At 35.0% G+C, this 22,684-nt stretch overlaps 3 protein-coding genes across 3 annotated transcripts; 2 read left to right on the top strand and 1 right to left on the bottom strand.

Moving 5' to 3' along the window:
• The first annotated feature begins 782 nt into the window (after positions 1–782).
• On the top strand, positions 783–1,355 carry LOC111985634 (uncharacterized). The gene has a single exon (XM_024017285.1). The coding sequence runs from the start codon at positions 783–785 to the stop codon at positions 1,353–1,355; it is 573 nt and encodes a 190-aa protein (XP_023873053.1).
• Positions 1,356–1,602: 247 nt separating this feature from the next.
• On the top strand, positions 1,603–6,645 carry LOC111985648 (uncharacterized). Its single transcript, XM_024017302.2, has 10 exons — positions 1,603–2,050; positions 2,140–2,209; positions 3,005–3,129; positions 3,532–3,640; positions 3,732–3,795; positions 3,885–3,940; positions 4,356–4,463; positions 5,163–5,312; positions 5,812–5,982; positions 6,140–6,645. Exons 1-10 carry the CDS (start codon positions 1,785–1,787, stop codon positions 6,371–6,373), a joined length of 1,353 nt encoding a protein of 450 aa, XP_023873070.2. The 5' UTR covers positions 1,603–1,784; the 3' UTR covers positions 6,374–6,645.
• Positions 6,646–7,842: 1,197 nt separating this feature from the next.
• On the bottom strand, positions 7,843–15,819 carry LOC111985641 (DNA repair RAD52-like protein 2, chloroplastic). The gene is made up of 4 exons (XM_024017293.2): positions 15,330–15,819; positions 15,205–15,242; positions 14,623–14,714; positions 7,843–8,216 (listed from the first exon to the last, which is right to left on the bottom strand). The coding sequence occupies exons 1-4, from the start codon at positions 15,713–15,715 to the stop codon at positions 8,079–8,081; spliced, it is 654 nt and encodes a 217-aa protein (XP_023873061.1). The 5' UTR covers positions 15,716–15,819; the 3' UTR covers positions 7,843–8,078.
• Positions 15,820–22,684: the final 6,865 nt, after the last annotated feature.

Raw genomic sequence — 22,684 nt, forward strand, 5'->3', positions numbered from 1 at the left:
ACCCACACTTCCTCCCTAGTGCATAGAGTCTTCAAAGCCAAATATTTTCCAAAAGGTGACTTCCTTACTGCCACTCTAGGCTCTTCACCTTCTTATGCTTGGCGAAGCATTATGGCTGCCCAAAAAATTGTCCAACAAGGATACCGATGGCAGGTTGGAAATGGAACATCCATCTCAGTTTGGACGGACAAATGGTTGCCCACCAGCTCTACTTTTCGCATCACTTCCCACCCACCTGCTCTACCTACAGACTTAAGGGTCAGTTCCTTGATTGACCAGGAAACTAGGCAATGGAGGATCAATTTTATCAAAGAAAATTTCCCGCCACATGAAGCCCAAACCATACTCAGCATACCATTAAGTCATAGACTTCCACCTGATCGCATAGTTTGGGCGTACACTCTGAAAGGCCATTTCACGGTTAGTAACGCCTACAAGGTTGCACTCTCAATGAATGGCACCTCTGCTTCTGCCCATGGTGGTCCCTCCAACACTCAAAATGCAAGACTATTTTGGAGAACTATTTGGCAGCTACACATCCAAGCAAGATTCGATCCTTTGCATGGCGAGCCTGTAAAAATGTCTTGCCGACAAAAGCCAACCTTTGTAGCAGAAAAATTATTGCCGACGCAACATGCAAAGCATGCAGACTTGATGCAAAAACGAGTGGCCATGTATTGTGGGAGTGCGAAATAGCTCAAGCTGTCTAGGTCTCGTCTGGCATCCCTATTCAGCTCCATGGGATTCAATTTCACTTATTTCTTGACCTCCTTTGGCATTTGATGTTGGTCCAACATGTTGGGGATGATCTTTTGGGACTCATCGTGACTATTGCCTGGTGCCTTTGGCATGAAAGAAACATTGCTAGAACAGGTGGGACACGGCAGACAAGCAATAGCATCCTCCAGAAAGCAACGTTTTTGCTTGAAGAATTTCGGAGTGCGAATCACAAGTTCCAGCCACCCACTGTACCACACACCATCACTTGGTCTCCACCGAACAGCCCATGGTACAAAATAAACACAGACGACGCCGTCTTCAAACAGACGCAAGCAACATGTGTTGGTGTGGTGGCTCGTGATCACGAAGGGCTAGTCATCGCAGCCATGAGCAAGAAGCTTTGGGTGCCACTCGGCCCACTAGAAGCAGAAGTCAAGGCTATGGAGGAAGGTATTTTATTTGCATGGGACGTGGGACTTCAAGACGTAATCTTTGAGTGTGACTCAGAATTTCTTTTTCATGCACTCACGGGTACAGCAATTCCGCCTGCTAACATCTCCAACGTCATCACAACATGCTTATCTCGGATTCAAGACTTTAGAGCAGCACAGTTTTCTCACGTGAGGCCGCTATGACTCAAGATGTATTACATTTTTGAGGCCACTATGACTCAAGATGTATTACATTTTTAATTTATCCAATAAAAGTGACGCCTTTCTCATAAAAAAAAATATATAAAAAAATAAAATAAAATAAAATAAATTGTCAACTATGCTTTTGGCACACAACAAAAAGTTGTGGTCCTTCTCGCAATTCCTTGACCACAGTTTCTTTTAATACTCCTATAGTCTATACTCTATAGACAGTTGATATGAATTGGGGGAAAGACTCGGGCGCAAAGAGTGTTAGTTACGTTACTTACTTGTCTTGTACAGATACAGATACAGATACAGATTAGATTTTAATTTAATTTAGGGGAAAAAAGAGAGAGCGATTGGGTTTTCAATTTGAACTTGTTTATTGTCAGCTCTTTTCTTTCTTTATTTCTGTCTGGGTGTTTGGGGATGGCCTCTTGTCTAGGAGTAGGGACCCCGCATCCCCACCTTCTTGAGCCTAATGTTAATGTTAAAAACCCAAAAACAAACAGTACCAACCTCAGCTTCTCCAACAACCGTCATCGCACTTTTCAACTGCTCCTTAATTACAGAAATCGTTGCAGAAGACCAACCAGAATCTATTACAACTCCGATGATAAACAACTACCACCACCACCACCACCACCACAACAACAACAACCAACTGGAATTCAAATTTACTCCGATATTGAGAGGTGGGTTATGCCTCTTTTTCTCTTTCTGTTTTGCTATATGCAGTTCGAAACTATAAACTTAGTTTTTCTTCTTTTGTGTATATTTGCAGATTACTTACGGAGACTGTAAGGCAATCACAAGCTGGTTGGAGCGGTTTTGGAGATTGGAGTGAAGTCGAGGTATGTTTGTGTGTGTGTGTGTGTTTTGTCTCTTTTAATTTAATTTTTTTGCCTAAGTTTTATAAGGATTTTAATTCGATTCACGTGTCGCGAAGGGTCAACGGGTTTTCATTTTAGCATTAGTGATGCTTTGCTGAAATTTTATTTTCAGTTATATGAATAATACAATTGGAGTCCCAGTGTCGTGATTACAGTTTGAGCTTATGTCATATTTTTGTATTAAGTGGATTATCAGTTGTCTAATTATGCACCTATATCTTAGAGGCAGGGCCAAATCCATGCAAAGTATGCATCACTATTGTTGCACCATTAAATGGAAAGCAATTTATGCAGGAATGTTTTGTCTGAGTCATGTCGAGAACTCCATATTCATATTTCATTGTGCTAAAGGATTTGGAAAATTTCCCATTAATACTATGCAATTCAAAAACAGATTATAACAAGATCCATTATTTCTATTCAAATTTTGTGAAATGTTCGCTTCAACACGGGAACTTGCCATAATAGCTCTCTCTCTCTCTCTCTCAAAGGAGTTATCCCTCTATGATCAGTTGTGACCATGGCTTAATTGAGTTGGATTGAGTTTAAAGAATTAATGCATATTAAATATCATAGATTTAAAGGCTTTTTATATATCTTGTAGTAGTACAAACCCTACACCCAATTGTGTAGCATTTGTTTGATACCAGCTCAGATTGGCAGTCACATTTTTTTTCTCTTTATATCTTTTTTTTTTTTTTTTGGGAAAGATATTCTCCGTAGCATTGTTAAAGATTTTTCATTATATTATCTCAGGGAGCATGGGTTCTGAAACCAAGAAACTCAACACCCAAGTCAGTTGTACATTTTGTTGGTGGTATATTTGTTGGAGCTGCTCCTCAGCTTACCTACCGTATGTTCCTTGAGCGGCTTTCAGAAAAGTGAGTCACTTTTTTCTGACATTATTAAAAGATAATCAAACACTTTGGTTGTTATTTATGCATTTTGATAGATGTGTGGTTCTTCTACATGCAGATATCTTTTTCAATTTTTGTTTTGTTTTATACACATTTCATTCCATATTCTCTAAATTTCATATTTTGTGAGATAAAATTGCAATATTGTGCTGAAATCTCTCTCTTGGGCTACTAAGGTCTACTCATATTCTACCTTCTCTCTCTCTCTCTCTTAAATTAAAGTTGGATTTGGCCCTTGGATGTTCTGTTCTACAGATTGAATGCTTTTTTGATTCTCTAGGCTATCCTTCGCGAGTGGAATCTTGTAGAGTTTTGTTAATGAATTAAAAAAAATAAAAATCATAAAACCTTTTCTCTGTGATGTAGGGGTGTATTGGTGATTGCAACTCCATATGCTAGTGGATTTGATCACTTCTATATTGCAGATGAGGTCCAGTTCAAATTTGATAGGTGTTGTCGGTTTCTGCAAGAAACAGTGAGTTTTGGTTGCTGTTTGCAGAACTAGCCATTTTTTGAATCATTGAAAATAAATAAATATATAGAAATAACAATTCTTAATAATGCAGATACAAGATCTTCCTACTTTTGGCATCGGACATTCTTTGGGATCTGTCATCCACCTTTTGATTGGTATTACAAAAATCTTCCAATTTGCCTCTATGGTTGCAAATGATTTAGTTTAAAAGGTTCATTAGATTGGCAACTTAATTGTTGATCAGGATCAAGATATGCTGTTCAAAGAAGTGGAAATGTGTTAATGGCATTCAACAACAAGGTATTTTAACCTATGTATCAAAAGAAAACAAAAAGGGTATTTTGACCTCTGAATTTTCAAGTAATGCATGATAAGTGAGATGATTAAAGGTAAACTCCTCTCTTTGGAGTTTGGACCCAACCAAATGTTCACACCTCACAAGTGAGGTAATGTGATGAGAAAACTTAAAGGGTCAGCATATCCACACAAAATATGAGTACTTTTAGAAGTGACAGGTTGACACAATCTTCTCATTCCCTTCCTTTACTAATTTTCTTACATGGTTAAGGTTAGATCCCATCCTTTTCTCTTATGTTTTTCATCTTCAATTCTCTTCTTTTGGTAGCAAACAAGTAGAACTCTACATATTCTAGTCTGCCTTTGAAAACAGATATGAATCATTTGAAATTGACAAATCTTTCTGTTGATGTCACAGGAGGCAAGCTTAGCTGTCCCTTTGTTCTCACCTGTTCTGGTACCAATGGCCCAAAGCATGGGACCGCTACTATCACAAATTGCATCATCACCAACAATCCGCCTTGGGGTTAGTATCCAGTCCTAACATCATTTGGTAATTCATCTTTAGTATTATTCTCAAATCATGGTTCTTACAACTCGTATTTCAATTCTATTATCAGCATCTCTTCAAATACTTAAAATACCAAAACATATCCATTCTTAATGAATGTAAGGAGGAAAATTTAACCATTATTACATTATTTTCAAGCACCATCCATACTGTTCTTCTCTTTCCTCCTAGTATTCTCCAGCTTTGTACAATTGGTAGCCCAACTTTTAAAGCTGCCCAATGGCATCTTTGTTTTTCCCTCAGTCTTAACTCAAATCTTCAGGTCTTTATATAGTTTCTTATGTTTTGAAAATCTTCCTTTTAACTTAAGTCTAAGATTCTGATCAACCATTGTTTTGAGGTGGCAGCATAAACGGTAAATGTTTTTGTCCATCATACTGATTGGATCTATCTAGTCTACTTAAATTTAATGTATGCTCCTCATGAATATTTTGGCTTTTCCCTTAGGTACTTGTGTGCACATCTCTGTCTTGAGTGCATTTTTATGCATGTATTATCTCTTAAGAATTGTCTTTTGGCACTCCTAATAGCTTGTGAAAAAGATGTATAGTGATTTGCAGAAGCACCAAGACATATTTCATCATTTGGCATTAATGATTCCTAGATGGATGACTGATCTCTTTTTTTCTTTTCCTTTTTATGAAATACTTGCAGGCAGAGATGACTTTGAAGCAATTAGAAAACCTTAGCCCTCCCATTATGAAGCAAGTTCTTCCTCTAGTTGAGCAACTCCCTCCTCTGTACATGGACTTGGTTAAGGGAAGAGAAGATTTCGTTCCAAAACCTGAAGAAACTCGAAGGCTTGTATGTTAAAATTTAAACCATTAGTATGTTTCAGTTGAATTTTAGCTTATGTATTCATAGATGTCTTTTCTGTTTCCTTTAGGATTATATAATTTTTTTCACAATTGGTAGACATTAGTTATATTATCAAAGAGTACTTGATTACCAATCATTATCCACCTGAAGCTCTTCTAGGTCTTCAAGAACCTGAATACTTTTTTATCCTTATTAGATGGGTGGTAAAAAATACTGTGATGGTATACGTGACAACTGTTATTGCTCCAATGGGTAGCATGGTATATTGTAGCAATTATGATTTACGTATGGTGCTTGTGTCAGGGACACATGTCCTTTGGGTGGGCTGATCTCTTGGGAAAACTTGTTATGACACATTGCTATTTGTGGCATTTCAACATAGTTTGGTGCAAAGGTTCCTGAGATTTTCTGCACTGCAGAATTCTTTTTAGGAACTTCTATCTAGGTTTGTCAATCCAGATACTGATGTTCTGTATTTCTTCAGATAAAGTCATACTATGGGATTTCCAGGAATCTTCTAGTGAAGTTCAAGGATGATTCAATTGATGAAACCTCGACACTAGCACAGGTGCTTAGTTCAGAGTCTGCCATTAGTTCAATGCTGGACATGTCCATACGCTTGTTGCCTGGTGATCATGGGCTTCCTTTGCAACAGGTACATTTTTTTTTTTCCAAATATTTAGTTGCAGTTCCATGGCTAGTCACCTGTGGAAGCAATTAACTTGCATATCCAGAAATCCTAGCTGGCTTTGGGTTTAGTCCATCTCTCAGTGAAAGAGGTAAGCAACTTAAAATATGTGTTGATTTTGCAGGCTCTCCCAGATGTTCCGCCAGCAATGGCAAATGCAGTTAACCGTGGAAGCGAACTTCTGGCAAATTTGACTGTTGGGACTCCATGGGAGACAGTAGCCAAAGAAGTAGGCAACACATTAGGTGTAGACTCGAGGATCCTTCGTGCAAACATATCTAAGGACGTCGACTTGCTTGTTGATGTGATCACAGCTTGGATGGCTTCCAATTCAGGTCCAAAATTTTTGAGGCCATGATGACTGAACAAAACCAAGCAAAACGCAAAGAGACAAATATTTTTATACGCGTCAAGTTCAGGGAAACTGAGACAATGTTAGAGAAACGATGTGGATGGATAGCAACCATCTTGCTCATTTTTTCCTGTTAATGATTTGGGTGGCATAAGGAGTGCCCAACTGTCTTACGATAAATGTAAATATGAATTCCACAAATCTGAAGTCACTGTACATGGATGCTAAATTGTGACAAAAATAATAGTGTGAATAAGGGACTAGAATGTTTACTGTCACTGCTGTTGTGTACCAACCTGTGAACGTACTAATGTTATGTTTGAAAGTTTGGAGGGAGAGAAGAGTAGAGGGGAATGGTTATCGTTTATCTTGTTTGGATGTTTTTAAAGTTAAGTAAGGGAAAGGGGAATAATTAACATTTTCATAATTTGTAATTTTGTTAATATAGTAAGAATAAATTTGGTAATTCATTTGGTCAAGCATATCTATACTCTACTCTCTCATCAAATCTCTCTAATTTGGGGAATTAAAAATGAAGGATTAAAAGTAGTTAGAATCCCTCCAAATCCCTCCTCCCTCAAAAAACATTCAATCTTGGTAATTTAACTTACTCTCTTTACTTTTATTCTACTATCTTCTACTCTCCTTCCATTCAAAAAAGTTATAAATAAATATAATTAACCATGTTTTTTGTGGGGTTTAAAATGAATATATAATGTTTGGAATAACGAACCAAAATAACTTTTCAACAACAAAATTATTAAACCTACCCAAATCTATTGTGCATCAAACTCACCATTTTAATATTCACAAATGAACAATACCTTGATAACTCTATTAAAATACTGATCATCAACAAATTCTTAAGAAACAATTTTCTCTCTCTCTCTCTCTCTCTCTCTCTCTCTCAACAGATGAAGGTTGCCACGAACGATCTGGTTTGCCAGACCTACCCTTCTGCAATTCGCATACACGCGGTGCAGACATTTGCCTTGAAGGACCAAATCTGCTCTGTCGTGAGCGGTGCTCAATGCTCAACACTATTGGTCTGAAACCCATACTCAAATCTGTTGGGTTTTGATGGTGGATCGGTGAAACTGTCTAGTTGTTGGGTTTGTTTTGGGTATTTATGATTTCTAGTGATGGAGGTGATTTGAGAGATGTGAAATTGGAGAAGGAATGGTGAAAAACAAATAATGTTTGTAGAGAGAGAAAATAATATTTAAATATTAGCTAAACTTAATGAGAATTTTTTTGGACTAAAAATGCGTTGAGTCTTATGCGAATGATCATTCAAGAAAATATTAGCTCTTTTTATTTTCATTTTTTTCATTTCCAGTTTTTATGCATCATTCTTTCAGGCTCTAAAAATTAGGACTCCGAATAGATTCATGTGGTAGTCACCAAATGTTCAGTTTACTAATAAGTTGTTGCATCATTCTCCCTAAACAAATATGTGAAATAAACATTCTAAATTTCTGAAAAATGTCTTATTTATAAGCAATTTAAAAACTCACTTAACCAAACAAAATGTCTTAAAGGCTTGGTTCTCTCCACGATCCAAACTGGATAATCTGTGAATTCTAGATGACCACTTCACATCTATTAAATATATGTACATCAACCAGAAGGGCTGATAGTAAGTACTATCACGTTCTCAACAAATGAAATAACATAACTGGGATGTCAACCTCCTTGCCATCTGTAACATCTATTCTTTGTGATAGAGATACAAGCCAAGGCCAAACCGGGCACACGCTCTGCAAAATGCTATTTCCTCTGCTTCAGCAACTGGATCCACAATGTGGCCATCACCAGGTGATACTGTCCCAGTTGATTCACGGTAAGCCTGTATGCCAGACAAAATATTCATAATAAAGTGACTAAATTTTACACTAGTCGTTAACTTACAGCTACCCTCCTCATTAGAAATATAACGAAACACGACTTTACTTAATGCAAGCATTAGGCAATGACATAACGCACAACCAAAGAAACCAGCACACTAAGTGCCGGTTTGGATAGCACTTAATGTGGCGTTGCGTTTTGTTCCTGCGTTTTCAGTTTTTTTTTTTTTTTTTTTAGCTGGAGTTATTGACTTTTGAGGGGAAAAAAAAGTACTGTGCATGAACAGTGTGTGCACTGTTTACGCACTGTTCACGCACTGTTCATGCATTAAAAAATATTAAAAATGGGTCCTACGATACTATTCATACATTTAAAAATTATTTTTCTACAGTGTTTTCAGCAATAATAAGCAACAATAAGTTGTATCCAAATAGACCCTAAGTTTTTTTCTTTAACACTATCTTGCCAATGTCACTCGTATAATTCTGAAACAATGAACCCACAGAGATGCATCATTGGATGCTACATTGACCTTTTTCCAGTCAAGATTACTACCTAGAACTAAGAGTTCTCAGGCAAGGTTCATCATATATGTATTGTCTCAGTGATACTAAAAGTAGTCTCTAGAAATGGTGTTTGCCATCAATTTTCATCCAACAGCACTAAATATTCAGCTCAAAGCAAACAGTAAGTATTTCATTACTATATGACTTCAATCCAATGGAAATATGTCTATGAAGAGCATCCATTGCTAACATTGAAAAGAATTCATCATTCCCTGTTCTAAATTTAAATACATATCTGCAGGAACGCATATAATTCAGACACCCCATATAAAAACCATAACCCAGCTCTGCTCCTTGACTGTCATTTAATATGAATGAAGGCTTCAAAGTAAGCCTACTTAAATCCCAATAAATATCCTGCCTTACCCCCAAAATAGACACCTACAGCTCCAAAACGAACTGGGGAATCTAATTTATAATAAAAGTAAACAAAGGAGAAGATAATAAATAAATAAAACCCCTTGAAACATGGACACTGAGTTTAAATAGAAACTTTTAAATAAACTGAGTTGGTGTGATAAATGATAGTCAAGGGTTATGTCTACGGATGAAAGAGGATCTAGAAAATGAACAGAGTGATAGCTTCAGAAAAATATTGTGTTCTTGGTCTTTAATCAAGACTAGATAGAGTTATGATGGTCATTAAGCTAGCTTCAATGGTCCTCTAATAAGAATGTTAAGATGGATGAGTGGAAATAAAAGGAAATATAGGATTCGAAATGAAAAAATTCACTTAAAGATAGGGGTGGCTCCTATTGATGAAAAGATGAGAAGATTTGGGTGAATAGCTTGAGACAGTTCAGCTACATTCAAAGGAGAGCGACTAATGGACCAGTGAAAAAGAACGAGTTGTTTCAAGGTAGAGGAAAACAAGAAACTAATATCAATAGAAGTAATAAAAAATGACACATCCATTAAGGACCATTAAGGAAGTAGCAAAAAGTATGACTTCGGATAGAATAGAATGACTACTACTAATATGATAGAATTGCATAAAAGATTTCATGCACAGATCCTGAATAAAATGTTGAGAATCCATACCCAACCCCAAAAATTCCAATCCAATGGGCTTCCAACAGACAAATAAATTTGAAAAAAGAATTAAAGAGAATCCTAAAATTTTGGAAAAATCATAAACTAATAATTTGGTTCTTGAAACTTAGGGTGAGTTTGATTTTGGTCCCTTAAATTTAAAAGGTTCAATTTTAGTCTCTCAAATTTTTAGAAGGTCAGTCAATTTTCCATTCTTTTTTTTTTTACTTAATGGATAACGACATGTTGATGCAGCATTTTTTTAATTGAGGTGGCATTCTTTAGAATACATGGCACTATTAACCATTGTTTCTCTCTTCCTCCCCCCCCACCCCCCCCCCCCCCCCTCTCCTCCTCCTCTTCTTCTCTCTCTTTCTTTCTTTCTTCTCCAGACACCACAATGTTGACTGTGGACTTTCCCATCCATATTAAACCCCCAAGCCCCAACTTTCCTCCCTCCAAACTCTTCCTCTCCCCTCTTAATTTTCACACCACAAAACATGGCCTTAGTTTCCTGGTTTGTAAATTAGGAACACTAACATCAAAGACCAACTGCAAAAGCAAGAAATTAGAATGCTAAAATAGGTGGAAGATTGGCAAAAGAATCAAAGAAATGGAAATTATACAAAAGAGTTATAGACCATAGAAAATAATTGGTGCTAATAATCAGTATCAAGCAGGCGGTGCCCAACCAAGAAAAGGGTAATAAGGAAGAAAAACCATTACTCCAAGGGATCAGAAAGTCCTACACAAGCACAGCCACAAGTCCTAGAAAGATTTCCCCAAATTGGTATTAGAGTGAAAATCCTAAGATAATAATCTTGCTGAAATTTATTATTCTAGTCCAGAATGGTGACCATCATGGAACTATTTTTGATGTTCAAAGCCTTTTTCTCAAGATTTTGAAGGAAACAATAGAACTTTTGCAAAAAGTGAATGAAAGGGTGTGTTCAGTGGAAGCACAGCCAGAAGAATTGTCATCTATACAAGAAACTTTAGATAAATTATCAGCTGCAATTTTAGCAAAATAAAATCTTTCTAGAACAGAAACTGATCAAGAACATAGATATTCTAATCTAGACCTACGTTTATCCATCACTTCCATGTTGGCAAATATTGCATTCATTCCCCTTTTAGGACCTCACAGATTTAGCACTAATAATTCATTGGCACAGCAGCCTCAATCGGGTATGGGTTCATTGCATCAGGTGTCACATTAAAGAGAGAAACTCGGCCTTACAATTCACCATTAATTCAATTTCAAGGACAACCAAAGGAATGCACAAGGGCAATGGAGGCCTCAAAGGAACAAGATGAGCGTAAAGCTAATCATGGAAAAGTCAAGACCAAGGAAGACAACAATGTTACTACAATTAGTCAATTCAAGAAGGAGGGGTGGTTGGTGTTCTAGCTCAATCTCTGGTCACTATAGAGTCAATTTGTGGAAAAATATTAGATGGGGGTGGCCCTCTTTGTCTCAGTTTATCTTGTATGAAATTGGAGACGGATCAAAAGTGCAGTTCTGGCTAGACCAATGGTGTGGAACGACTACTCTTGCTGAATGCTATCCCAAATTATTTAGGATTTGTCAAAACATCGAGGCAAGTGTGGCTGATCTAATGAGGTACACCAATGGAGTCCTTCATTGGGATATACATTTCTTTAGGGACATGCATGATTGGGAATTGGAAGCTTTTTGGAGTTTCATGGATACCATTTATGGCACTCCTATAAGGAGGATTGGGGAGGATAAGAGGTGCTAGCTACCTAATAAGAGTAAGGGGATTGTAGTTAGTGCGTATTACCATCTTCTAGCTGGCCATAGTGATCAATTTTTCCCCTGGAAGCAGAAAATTCCTCCTAGAGTGGCTTTCTTTGCATGGACTGCTGCCTTGGGGAAATGTCTGACAATTGATAGTTTAAGGAAGAGAAAGGTATGTATTTTTGGATTGGTGTTGTATGTGCAAGTGTAATAATGAAACGGTTGACCATCTCTTCCTTCATTGTTCGATTGCTATGGATCTGTGGGCTATGGTTTTTGGTTTATTTGGAGTATGTTAGGTTATGCCAAAGTCTGTTGTTGAGCTTCTTGCTTGCTGGCAAGGTCAATTTGGTCTCCATCGTAATGGATATATATGGATCGTTGTCCCTCACTATTTGATGTGGTGTCTTTGGAAGGAAATAAATAGTAGGTGCTTTGAAGATAGTGAGTGTTCTATGCCTAATCTCAAGTTATTCTTTTTTAGAACCTTATTGGACTGGTTATTAGTGTGGAGAAACCAACCATTTTCTTCTATTTTGGATCTACTTGATATATGTAATGTTTGTATTTGATCTATACACCCCTAAATACTCTCTGTGTACTTGGGTGTTTCTTTTTTGATATCAATAAATCTTTATTACTTATCAAAAAAAAAAAAAAAAATCAAGAAGGATATTTTGTTGAAAAAGTATGTTGAGAATGAAAGATTCTTTATCCTTAATTCTTCTAAAGGTGATTGAAGAGTTGGTACAGGTTTCAAGTTCAAGAGTTCTTACACTTCAACGCATTAAAACTTGAGTCCAACCTTTTTTTTCTTTTTTCTTTTTTTTTTTACTAGGGGTTGAATGATGCAATTACAAAAAATTAATTTGTTGCTACTTCGGAATTCTATTCATTCACGACTTTTTTTATTAGGTTAATGATGTAGGACAACCTAGGCTTCCCACCTAGATTAATCCCACCGTAGACCTTAGGTTTCACCACCTAAGGTTGTTTGGATTCACCTCCAAACGTAATGCAAACTTTGCGTGAATAATCACTGAATAATCATCTAAATAGTCTAATTACAAAATAAATCATCTGGAGCTTTATATATTCCTTCTAGGAATCTCAAGAGATAAAGATAAACATCCTAAAACAAATCCTAATCGAATTCAAATACTAATCCAAATACTAAAACTAATCCTTATCTGAGGATATGGAATTTCATCCCTATCATAATTCAAATTAAATAATAAAAACATTAAAATCTAAAATTATCCAATGAAAATCCAAAATAAAATATTGAGATAGTTTCTGGTTATGCTCCTGCATCAGTTAATGTGTGAAGTCCAATTAAAACCAAAGTCATACGGTTCTAAAGATCTTGTTATATGTGTTTTAGGTTAAAATCAATTCGCAATTTGGGTTATTAATGTCAATTTATGGTTACTTTTGTGTTCAAGGCCAAAACAATAATTTCTACACCTCTTGCAAATTAAGGGTATTTTGATAATTTAGTTGTGTCTGGAATTTTCTAGGAGATCCTAACGGTCTTAGGTTTATTTTCTTTGACTCAATTATTATTTTGTTTACCTTATAGGTTTTTCATTTAGTAGTCTAATTAGGATTTGGTTTATTAGTTTTATTAGAAAAAAGTTAAGATTTAGTCTTTCTAAGTGTGTCATTATACTCAAATAAGAGGCAGATGAGTAATAAAGATTTTTTTTTGACAAGTAAGAAGTTTATTGATATCAAAAGGGGGAACACCCTTATTAGCAATAAAGATTATTGTGTTTTGAGTATTGAGACACATTGGCTTTTGGGTATTCTTTTCCCCCTTTCTCTTATCTGTTTTCTTCTTCTTCTTTTTCGTTGTGCAGTGTCCAAACACCATAAATTTCTCTCTTTTCCATCTTCCTTACAGCCCTAAATCAAACCCTTACTCTTAACTATCGCAAACCCTAAAACCTCACGTGGTTTCTCTACCAAATAGTATTAAATAACTCATTAAATCAACCTTTAATTCCTACACAACTGCTATTATCTGCTCGTTGCAATTATCTTGTTTTGTTGCTGGAACTTCTTAAATCCTTTGTAAACGCCAATTTGCTTGAAAGGTGACATCTTTTGGCTAGTTGATATTAGATCTATACAAAATCAAATTTCTCCTTTCCGCATCAGATCTATACCATTTGATCCCTTAATTAGCCAAATAAATTGCAGTAAAATGAATCCTGGGGAGGTTTACCATGATCCCAGTGCTTCTTTTAGACAATTTAGACCATCTATATTCCTATCTCAAATAGCTACAAGACCACCCAAAGCTCCCCTAACAAAGCATAGAAATATTTTTCCATTTGCACACACTAAAGACTCTTGATTTAGCTCATCTAGAGGACACTCACTTAAAATCCTTTTTTTTTTTTTTTTGGTGAGTCAAAAAGACACATTATACTTGCATTCGAACTTCCTTTGAACCAAGGGTCCAGAAGTTTCAATTCACAACCCCCTCAAAAAAAATTTAGTTGATTAAATTAATTAGAAGATAACTAAACTCTCTAATTTTTTATAACTACCATGTACTTGGGCTCTGCCCATTTTTTTATAATATATTATTGACTTACTGAGAAAAGAGTCAAGGAAGAATGGAGGCAATTTAGCCAAGTATGTGCCTGATACTTACTGTTCTTTCTCAATAAACTCATTTTTTTAAGCCAGAAGTGAGAGTGACACATGAAATTACTCAGTTATGTCTTTCAAGCATACAAATGTATATAGCTTCAGCAGCCACAACAATTAGTTTACTTTAATTATCAGGTCAAACCAAATACTATAAACCTTAGATCAATTTTGAACATAACTAAGCATGTGATGACTTCTAGTGGCATGTATGATGGAAGATATATGGCACTGAAGAAGTAGGTCACTTTTAGGTCCTATTAAAAATGGTTAGCGATATAAGTAATGTCATAAATGGATACATTCCTAGTTTTGTTTGATAGTGGCCACAGACAGAACACATAAATACTGGTAAAAATCACACTATAGATAACAAAAAGTCATACCTCTCCGTCAGATCCACGTATGGTGACACGATAAACCACAGTCACACCTCCATTGTCAGAGAATATAACATCACGTATCTCTCCACACCATCCTGCCAAAAAGGTGTTAACAGCTAAAAAGATCTACAAGTATGTTCATCCAAAACCATAGTCTACAATATATAGTAGCATAATTTTTCTGCTATAGAGAATGTATACTGCATAGGAGTTCATATTATTCATTCCTAAAAGGAAACATGCAAGAAAATGAAAATTAACAGCGCTCTTAGCATGAAAATGATGCAACTAGCAAGAAATTCAGAAGGTCGTGGTGCTTTTCAAACAAAGTACAAGAGCCTTGTAACTAACACTTCCTAGTGTTTTCAACGAAGACGTGTCAAATCCCCCCTCCCCCATTGTAGCTATTGAATTATCAAACAATGTACAAGGTATAAAATATCGACATGGTGATTCACATCCAATTGTTAAAAATTGAGGCACATATAGTTTACTCCATGTATATATGTAACATAAACATAACTACCAATGAAAAATTGAAACATAAACATAGATAGGAAAGGAAAGAAGAAATAGACGACAAACCAGGGGCATAGAAGCTCAACATCCGATTAGCATGGTACCTATACAGATGATCAAATCACGAAATTAAGCAACTTTAAGCATTAGATCAAGAAATAAAGAAATGGGTAATGAAAAAATAAATATACCAGGGGATGAAAGTGGCGAAGGAAGTGTGATCATCATCAGAGGATTTGATGATATTGTCAGGAATCCTCTTGTTGAGGTCTCTGAGGATCTCAACAAGAGGGCGAGTGATGCAAGATGAGTTTGTTGATGTAAATGATTTGTCAAGTGGAACCACATAATTCGAATTCGGCACTGCACCTCCTCCTCCTCCACTTTTCTTGCTGCTGCTACTTTCATTGCTGCTGCTGCTATTGTTGTTGGTAGCACATAAAATTGGTGTTCTCCTCCTCTGACCTCCAATTCCTACAACAACTAAAGAATCATTGCATTTTGAGGTAAAAGACAGCGTTGCCGATTTGGTGAGGAAAGGATTGGTGGTAGTAGTAGTAATGCTTTGCACAGCCATTTTTGATTTAGATTTAGATTTAGCCCCAAATATCAAATATTTCTCCTCATTCTCTCTTTTGTTTTGAGTATAATAAATAAATAAAAAAGTAAACGGGGATCGATCAGATCGGAGTGAGTCAGACTGGTAGATGAATGTAAATTTTTAGTCTAGTTGAACAGTAAACTAAATTAAAAATTAAAAATAGCCAAGTAGGCAAATATAATACTTCTACTTAAAATAATAAATATATAAAGTAAGGTAGGAGGCAAAGAAGAAAAATTGGAATTTGCAATTTTAAATAAATATAAAATGATTGGAAATATATATGGGTTGTTAAAAAAAAGGAACAGGACAACAGCAAAACTAGTTCGGCACACCACGCCTACTACTACTACTATTGTTCTCTACTAGTTTTTTTTTTTTTTTTTTTTTTGAGGGTTGATTTTCATGTTATGATCGAGTCTGAGTTAGCACATTTTTCACATGGTGTCCACCTAGAAATCAAGTCTCTAAGACTCGATTTACAAGGAGATAAAAAAGAACTCCAACAAAACAACACCAACAAAGAAACAAAGAAATCAGAACCAACAAAGAAACAAAGAAATCAAAGCAAAAAAAAAAAAAAAAAAAAAACCAAGAAGCAAAGAAACCCAAAAAGGTGTTCTCTCTTTCTCATACTTCAATCCAAGAAACAAAATCACCACCACAACCACTAGATGCCCAGGCCGCGCGAGCGCGCCCCAGGGGCTGTGCGAGCCCTAGGCCTCTCCTTCGTCCACGGTAGACCTTGACTGGGTTTTTGAGATTTGGGGTTTGGGTTGAAGATGGGTATTTGAGCTTGAGAGCTGCTTTCTCTGGATTCTTTCTCTCTCTCTCTCTCTGAGACTTAAAATTTTTTTAATTTTTTTGGTTTATAAATAGAGTTTTAGAGACTCGATTTCCAAGTGGTCGCCACGTAGAAAGAGATGTCACATCAGACGTGATCAGACCATGAAAATCGAGTCTCAAAGACTCGATTTATAGGCCAAAATCAAGTCTCATAAACTCAAGATGCTAGTAAAAAATATAATTTGTAAACATTGCCTACTAACTATATAGTTGGAATGTAATGTCTAGTTACCCATTTTGGCCCAATTTCATTTTCACACTGTGCAGTTTCAACATCACATGTGACAGTTCTTTTATTACATTTGGTGGTTTTCTTTTTTTTTTTCACATTTGACAGTTCTATCCTCATATTGTGCAGTTCCAACATCACATTTGACAGTACTTTCATCACATTTGGTAGTTCCCTTAATTTTTTTTTTTCACATTTGACGGTTTCATCCTCACATTATGCAGTTCTAATATCACATATGACAGTTCTTTTGTTACATTTGATGGTTTCCTTTTTTTTTTTTTCTCACATTTGATGATTTCATTATCACATTATGCAGTTCCAACATCACATTTAACAGTACTTTTGTCACATGTTGTGGTTCTTTTTTTCTCACTTTTGACAATTCAATCCTTACATTGTGTGGTACCAACATCACATGTAACTGTATTTTTGTCACATTCAGTGGTTCCTTTATTTTTTTTCTCTCATTTGTCGATTTCATCCTCACATTGTGTAATTCTAACATCATATTTGACTATTCTTTTGTCACATTTGGTGGTTTTGTTTTCCCCTCACATTTGATGGTTTTATTATCACATTAGGCAATACCAACATCACATCTAACTATAATTTTGTCACATTCGATGGTACCCTATTTTTTTCTCACATTTGACAATTTCATTGTTATATTGGGCAGTACCAAGATCTCATGTGACCATACTTTTATCACATTCAATGGTTCCTTTATTTTATTTTTTTCTCACATTTGATAGTTTCATTGTCACATTACATAGTACCAACATCACATGTGACAAAAATATCCCCCCCCCCGAAACTCTCAAAAATTACTGTGATACCTTTAAAACCTAAAAAATTATTGATATACCCTTAAAACCTAGAAAATGACTTAAATGACCCTAAAGCTAAAAATGACTGAAATACCCTCTAATACCGTTAGAACTTAAAAACGACCTAAATGACCTTGAATCTAAAAAAAGTTTGAAATGACCTTGTAACCTAAAAAGTAACTAAAATACCCTTAGAACTAAAAAATGACCGTAATGCACCTGAAACCTAAAAAATGACCAAAATACCCATAGAACCTTAAAAATGACCGAAATGATTCTAAAACTTAAAAAATGACCAAAATACTCTTAAAACTTAAAAAATGACCTTGAAACCTAAAAAATGACTAAAATGACATTGTAACCTAAAAAGTGATTGAAATACCTTTAGGACCTAAAAAATAACCGTAATACACTTGAAACCTAGAAAATGACCAAAATACCCTCAAAACCTATAAAACGACCAAAATACCACCCTGAAACCCTCTAAAATTACTAAAATGCCCTTAGAACCTACAAAATGACAGAAATGACCGTGAAACCTAAAAATGACCGAAATGACCCTGAAGGCTGAAACCTGAAAAATGACTGAAAAACCCTTAGAACCTAAAATATGACTGTAATGCCCCCGAAACCTAAAAAACTACCAAAATACCCCTAAAACCTAAAAAATGACCAAATTACCTTTAGAAACCTACAAAATGACTGAAAGACCCTTGAAATCTAGCAAATGACCAAAATACCCCTAAAACCTTTATTTGCAAGACCAAAATGACCAAAAAAAAAATTATATAATCACTCTACTTGCTTCCCCGTAACTAGACATNTTTTTTTTTTTTTTTGAGAAACTGTTCTCTACTAGTTTAGTTTGTCTTAAACAACTGTCCCAACCAAACCATGGAAATGGGATGGGACATATTACATATACGGATACGGATATACCTGCAAAATCGCCACCAATAAATAATAAAACACAAAGGGTAATTCTACCGTACCCTTTTTTTTTTTTTTTTTTGTTACGATATTCACTATTCTGTTAGGCAACCTGCTATACCTGTACCAAATCTTCACATTTGACAATTTCATTGGCCAAAATGGGTAACTAGACATTACATTCCAACTACATAGTTAGTAGACAATGTTTACAAACTATATTTTTTACTAGTATCTCGAGTTTAAGAGACTCGATTTAGGGTTTATAAATCAAGTCTTTGAGGGTTGATTTTCATGTTATGATCGAGTCTGAGTTAGCACATTTTTCACATGGTGTCCACCTAGAAATCAAGTCTCTAAGACTCGATTTACAAGGAGATAAAAAAGAACTCCAACAAAACAACACCAACAAAGAAACAAAGAAATCAGAACCAACAAAGAAACAAAGAAATCAAAGCAAAAAAAAAAAAAAAAAAAACCCAAGAAGCAAAGAAACCCAAAAAGGTTGTTCTCTCTTTCTCATACTTCAATCCAAGAAACAAAATCACCACCACAACCACTAGATGCCCAGGCCGCGCGAGCGCGCCCCAGGGGCTGTGCGAGCCCTAGGCCTCTCCTTCGTCCACGGTAGACCTTGACTGGGTTTTTGAGATTTGGGGTTTGGGTTGAAGATGGGTATTTGAGCTTGAGAGCTGCTTTCTCTGGATTCTTTCTCTCTCTCTCTCTCTGAGACTTAAAATTTTTTTAATTTTTTTGGTTTATAAATAGAGTTTTAGAGACTCGATTTCCAAGTGGTCGCCACGTAGAAAGAGATGTCACATCAGACGTGATCAGACCATGAAAATCGAGTCTCAAAGACTCGATTTATAGGCCAAAATCAAGTCTCATAAACTCAAGATGCTAGTAAAAAATATAATTTGTAAACATTGCCTACTAACTATATAGTTGGAATGTAATGTCTAGTTACCCATTTTGGCCCAATTTCATTTTCACACTGTGCAGTTTCAACATCACATGTGACAGTTCTTTTATTACATTTGGTGGTTTTCTTTTTTTTTTCACATTTGACAGTTCTATCCTCATATTGTGCAGTTCCAACATCACATTTGACAGTACTTTCATCACATTTGGTAGTTCCCTTAATTTTTTTTTTTCACATTTGACGGTTTCATCCTCACATTATGCAGTTCTAATATCACATATGACAGTTCTTTTGTTACATTTGATGGTTTCCTTTTTTTTTTTTTCTCACATTTGATGATTTCATTATCACATTATGCAGTTCCAACATCACATTTAACAGTACTTTTGTCACATGTTGTGGTTCTTTTTTTCTCACTTTTGACAATTCAATCCTTACATTGTGTGGTACCAACATCACATGTAACTGTATTTTTGTCACATTCAGTGGTTCCTTTATTTTTTTTCTCTCATTTGTCGATTTCATCCTCACATTGTGTAATTCTAACATCATATTTGACTATTCTTTTGTCACATTTGGTGGTTTTGTTTCCCCTCACATTTGATGGTTTTATTATCAATTAGGCAATACCAACATCACATCTAACTATAATTTTGTCACACCCCCCCCAAAAAAAGTCTCGATGGAACTTACAAATTTTCTTTTGTCATTAAGTTGTTGTATTTTGTTGTATACTTATTGAAATTTAAAATATGATAAGTTATCTAAAAAAAACTATCATATCTAAAAAAAAATATGATAAGGCATTTATGCATGTGTGTGGGAGGTTGTTTTAACTAAAATATTTAGTAGTTAGTACCACAACTTAGTGCCCTAGTGTTGACCTAAACCTTATGATTTTAAATTTTTAAAATTTTTATTTTGAAATTCCTACAAAAAAACCTAGGGTTGTGTTTAGATGGCAACATTTGGATTTGGATTTTAAATCAATGGATTTAAATGCCTTGATTTGAAATCCATTGATTTTAAAATTCCTTGTTTGAGTATTTTTATACAACGAAGGATTCGAAATTCATTATTTGAAATTCCATTGTTGGAATACCTAAATTTGGATTTGGAATTAAGATCATAAAATATTTTTTCCAATTTTTTTTTTCTTAAACCTTCTACATTTTAATTTTAGTAACATTTTTAATAAATACATGAGGCAATGAAAAAGCCATTGATAATCCAATTGACAAAATGATAACTAAAAATCTTTCATCATAACCAGCTAATAATTTGCTATTAGTAACAACTTGGGCTTGCAAAATATGGATTTATCATATAACTAATTGAATTGAGAAATACCAATTTGAAATTCTATCAGAAATTTCCTCAAGCACTAGCCAAGCCTTCTTTTTAAACCCAGATAGAGTTATCCTTGCAAAGAGCATGCTAACTCATTAAAACAACCAAGGCAATCATTAAACCCTAGAAGCTTATTTTTGAAGTCTAAATTGCTAAACACTATTGTTGGAATTTGGATGATTTGGCTGTCTCTTTAGAAGGAGAAGGAAAAGGCTTGCTACAAACAGAAAATTGGAAGAACTCAACAAATTTTGATGTTCAGCAATAGCGTATTCTTTGTTTCTGTCTAGAAGTTGATTTGACTGATACTGAACTTGAAAAAAGGTGCATGAAGTAAGAGCAGTTGTCATGACCCAAACCCAATACATGGATTTGTGACCATGACCAGCATGTTAATATTAAGCTTAAACCTGATATTAACAAGAACCAACTAAAATTTTAAATAAAAGCTTTCCTCTTTCTTTTCTTTGTTGTTTCTTTACTTTAATATATAATTTTTCACTTGATATTCAGAGCATTTACATTGTACTCCAAGGGATAACTTAATCCACCAGTTATTCAATTTCGAAATTTCACATAATACATCTTTTAATATATTAAAGTACACAACTTTCATTAGATCCTAAAAATATACAATACTACAAAGCTAAGCATCAAACTTCCAAAACAGGGGCTACACTTTTAAAGCTAAAACCAGTTTCTCCCAAAACTCGACTAAGACTCCCTCTGCTCCAGAATAAAACCTGTTGACTGAACGAGTGGAAAAGGTAGGCTGAATAGCTCAATAAGGGTAAGTTACATGACAATTTAATAAGAATGTATGTAAACCAAAGCATTTCATTTTATGGATATTTAGATAGGAGAACATCTTTTAATTTCATGCATATTATTTTATATACTTTAGATTTCGTAAGCATCACAAACATATCTTTGTCTAAAACATGATTGTATGCAATATCTCTATTCAAAACCTTTTAGTGCATAATAATCTTTTTTAAATAACCTCATGACTTACCAAATGCTCATATCACTTATCCCTTACCTGAAAGCAGAGGAATCAAGAGCCTAAGGTTGAAGGAGCTCAGACTTGGGCACTGGTAATACCTATACCAAATATCAAAGCTTATTATTATTAATTCTACCTTAGCATAAACTTATACATACATCTTGAAAAACCTAGCTCTCAAAATCAAGGAAATCCTAATCCTACCTCAAAGAGGTTCCCCAAACACAAGATACATATATCAAAAAACATGATTCACATAACCAAAGAAAAATCATTATATTCATGTTCATATTCAATCATATAACGAAGGAAACACATTCAATTCGATTGCAAGGGTTTAATAATTCATTAGGTTTTTACATCTTGTCTACCAAATGCAAAGTAAATTATTTTTTCGAAAATGACATTTTCTAAATAACCAAATGGCAGAGTAGTAACAAGCCATTCTTTGATTTTCTTACTTGCATTAACATTCTTAATTAAGTAACCAAAATATCCCTGGGCAGCCATAAGACAGCATAGAACTTAGTCATTGCAATTACAATTTCATGTAATCATTTAGGGTTAAACTTTAAACTTAAAACAAGGACTTAGCTTCAATCAGCACATGAAAATTAATATTCACACTCTTCAAAGCTGAATCTTATAAATTCAAGGAATTATGTATAAAAATAAGTAAATCCTCATTAACTTCAAGGAATTGTGTATAAAAATAAGTAAATCAGATTTCCAAAGATTGAATAAGTACATAATCCTCATTAATTAACAATATAGTTTGTCGGGATATTACAGCAGCTCACACACAAACAATAAACAACATAGTAGAATAAAA

Source organism: Quercus suber, unplaced genomic scaffold, assembly GCF_002906115.3.
Source record: "Quercus suber isolate HL8 unplaced genomic scaffold, Cork oak 2.0 scaffold_261, whole genome shotgun sequence".
In the NCBI taxonomy this organism is placed as follows: Eukaryota; Viridiplantae; Streptophyta; class Magnoliopsida; order Fagales; family Fagaceae; genus Quercus; species Quercus suber.

Excerpts from the sequence above, each read along its gene's own strand:
- LOC111985634 (XM_024017285.1), top strand. The coding sequence starts at position 783 with ATGTTGGTCCAACATGTTGGGGATGATCTTTTGGGACTCATCGTGACT.
- LOC111985648 (XM_024017302.2), top strand. The coding sequence starts at position 1,785 with ATGGCCTCTTGTCTAGGAGTAGGGACCCCGCATCCCCACCTTCTTGAG. Across the intron at positions 3,796-3,884 it reads TGTCATCCACCTTTTGATTG|GATCAAGATATGCTGTTCAA; the intron begins GTATTACAAAAA and ends ATTGTTGATCAG. Across the intron at positions 5,983-6,139 it reads ATGGGCTTCCTTTGCAACAG|GCTCTCCCAGATGTTCCGCC; the intron begins GTACATTTTTTT and ends TTGATTTTGCAG.
- LOC111985641 (XM_024017293.2), bottom strand. The coding sequence starts at position 15,715 with ATGGCTGTGCAAAGCATTACTACTACTACCACCAATCCTTTCCTCACC. Across the intron at positions 15,243-15,329 it reads TTCGCCACTTTCATCCCCTG|GTACCATGCTAATCGGATGT; the intron begins GTATATTTATTT and ends TCATCTGTATAG. Across the intron at positions 14,715-15,204 it reads GTTGAGCTTCTATGCCCCTG|GATGGTGTGGAGAGATACGT; the intron begins GTTTGTCGTCTA and ends CCTTTTTGGCAG.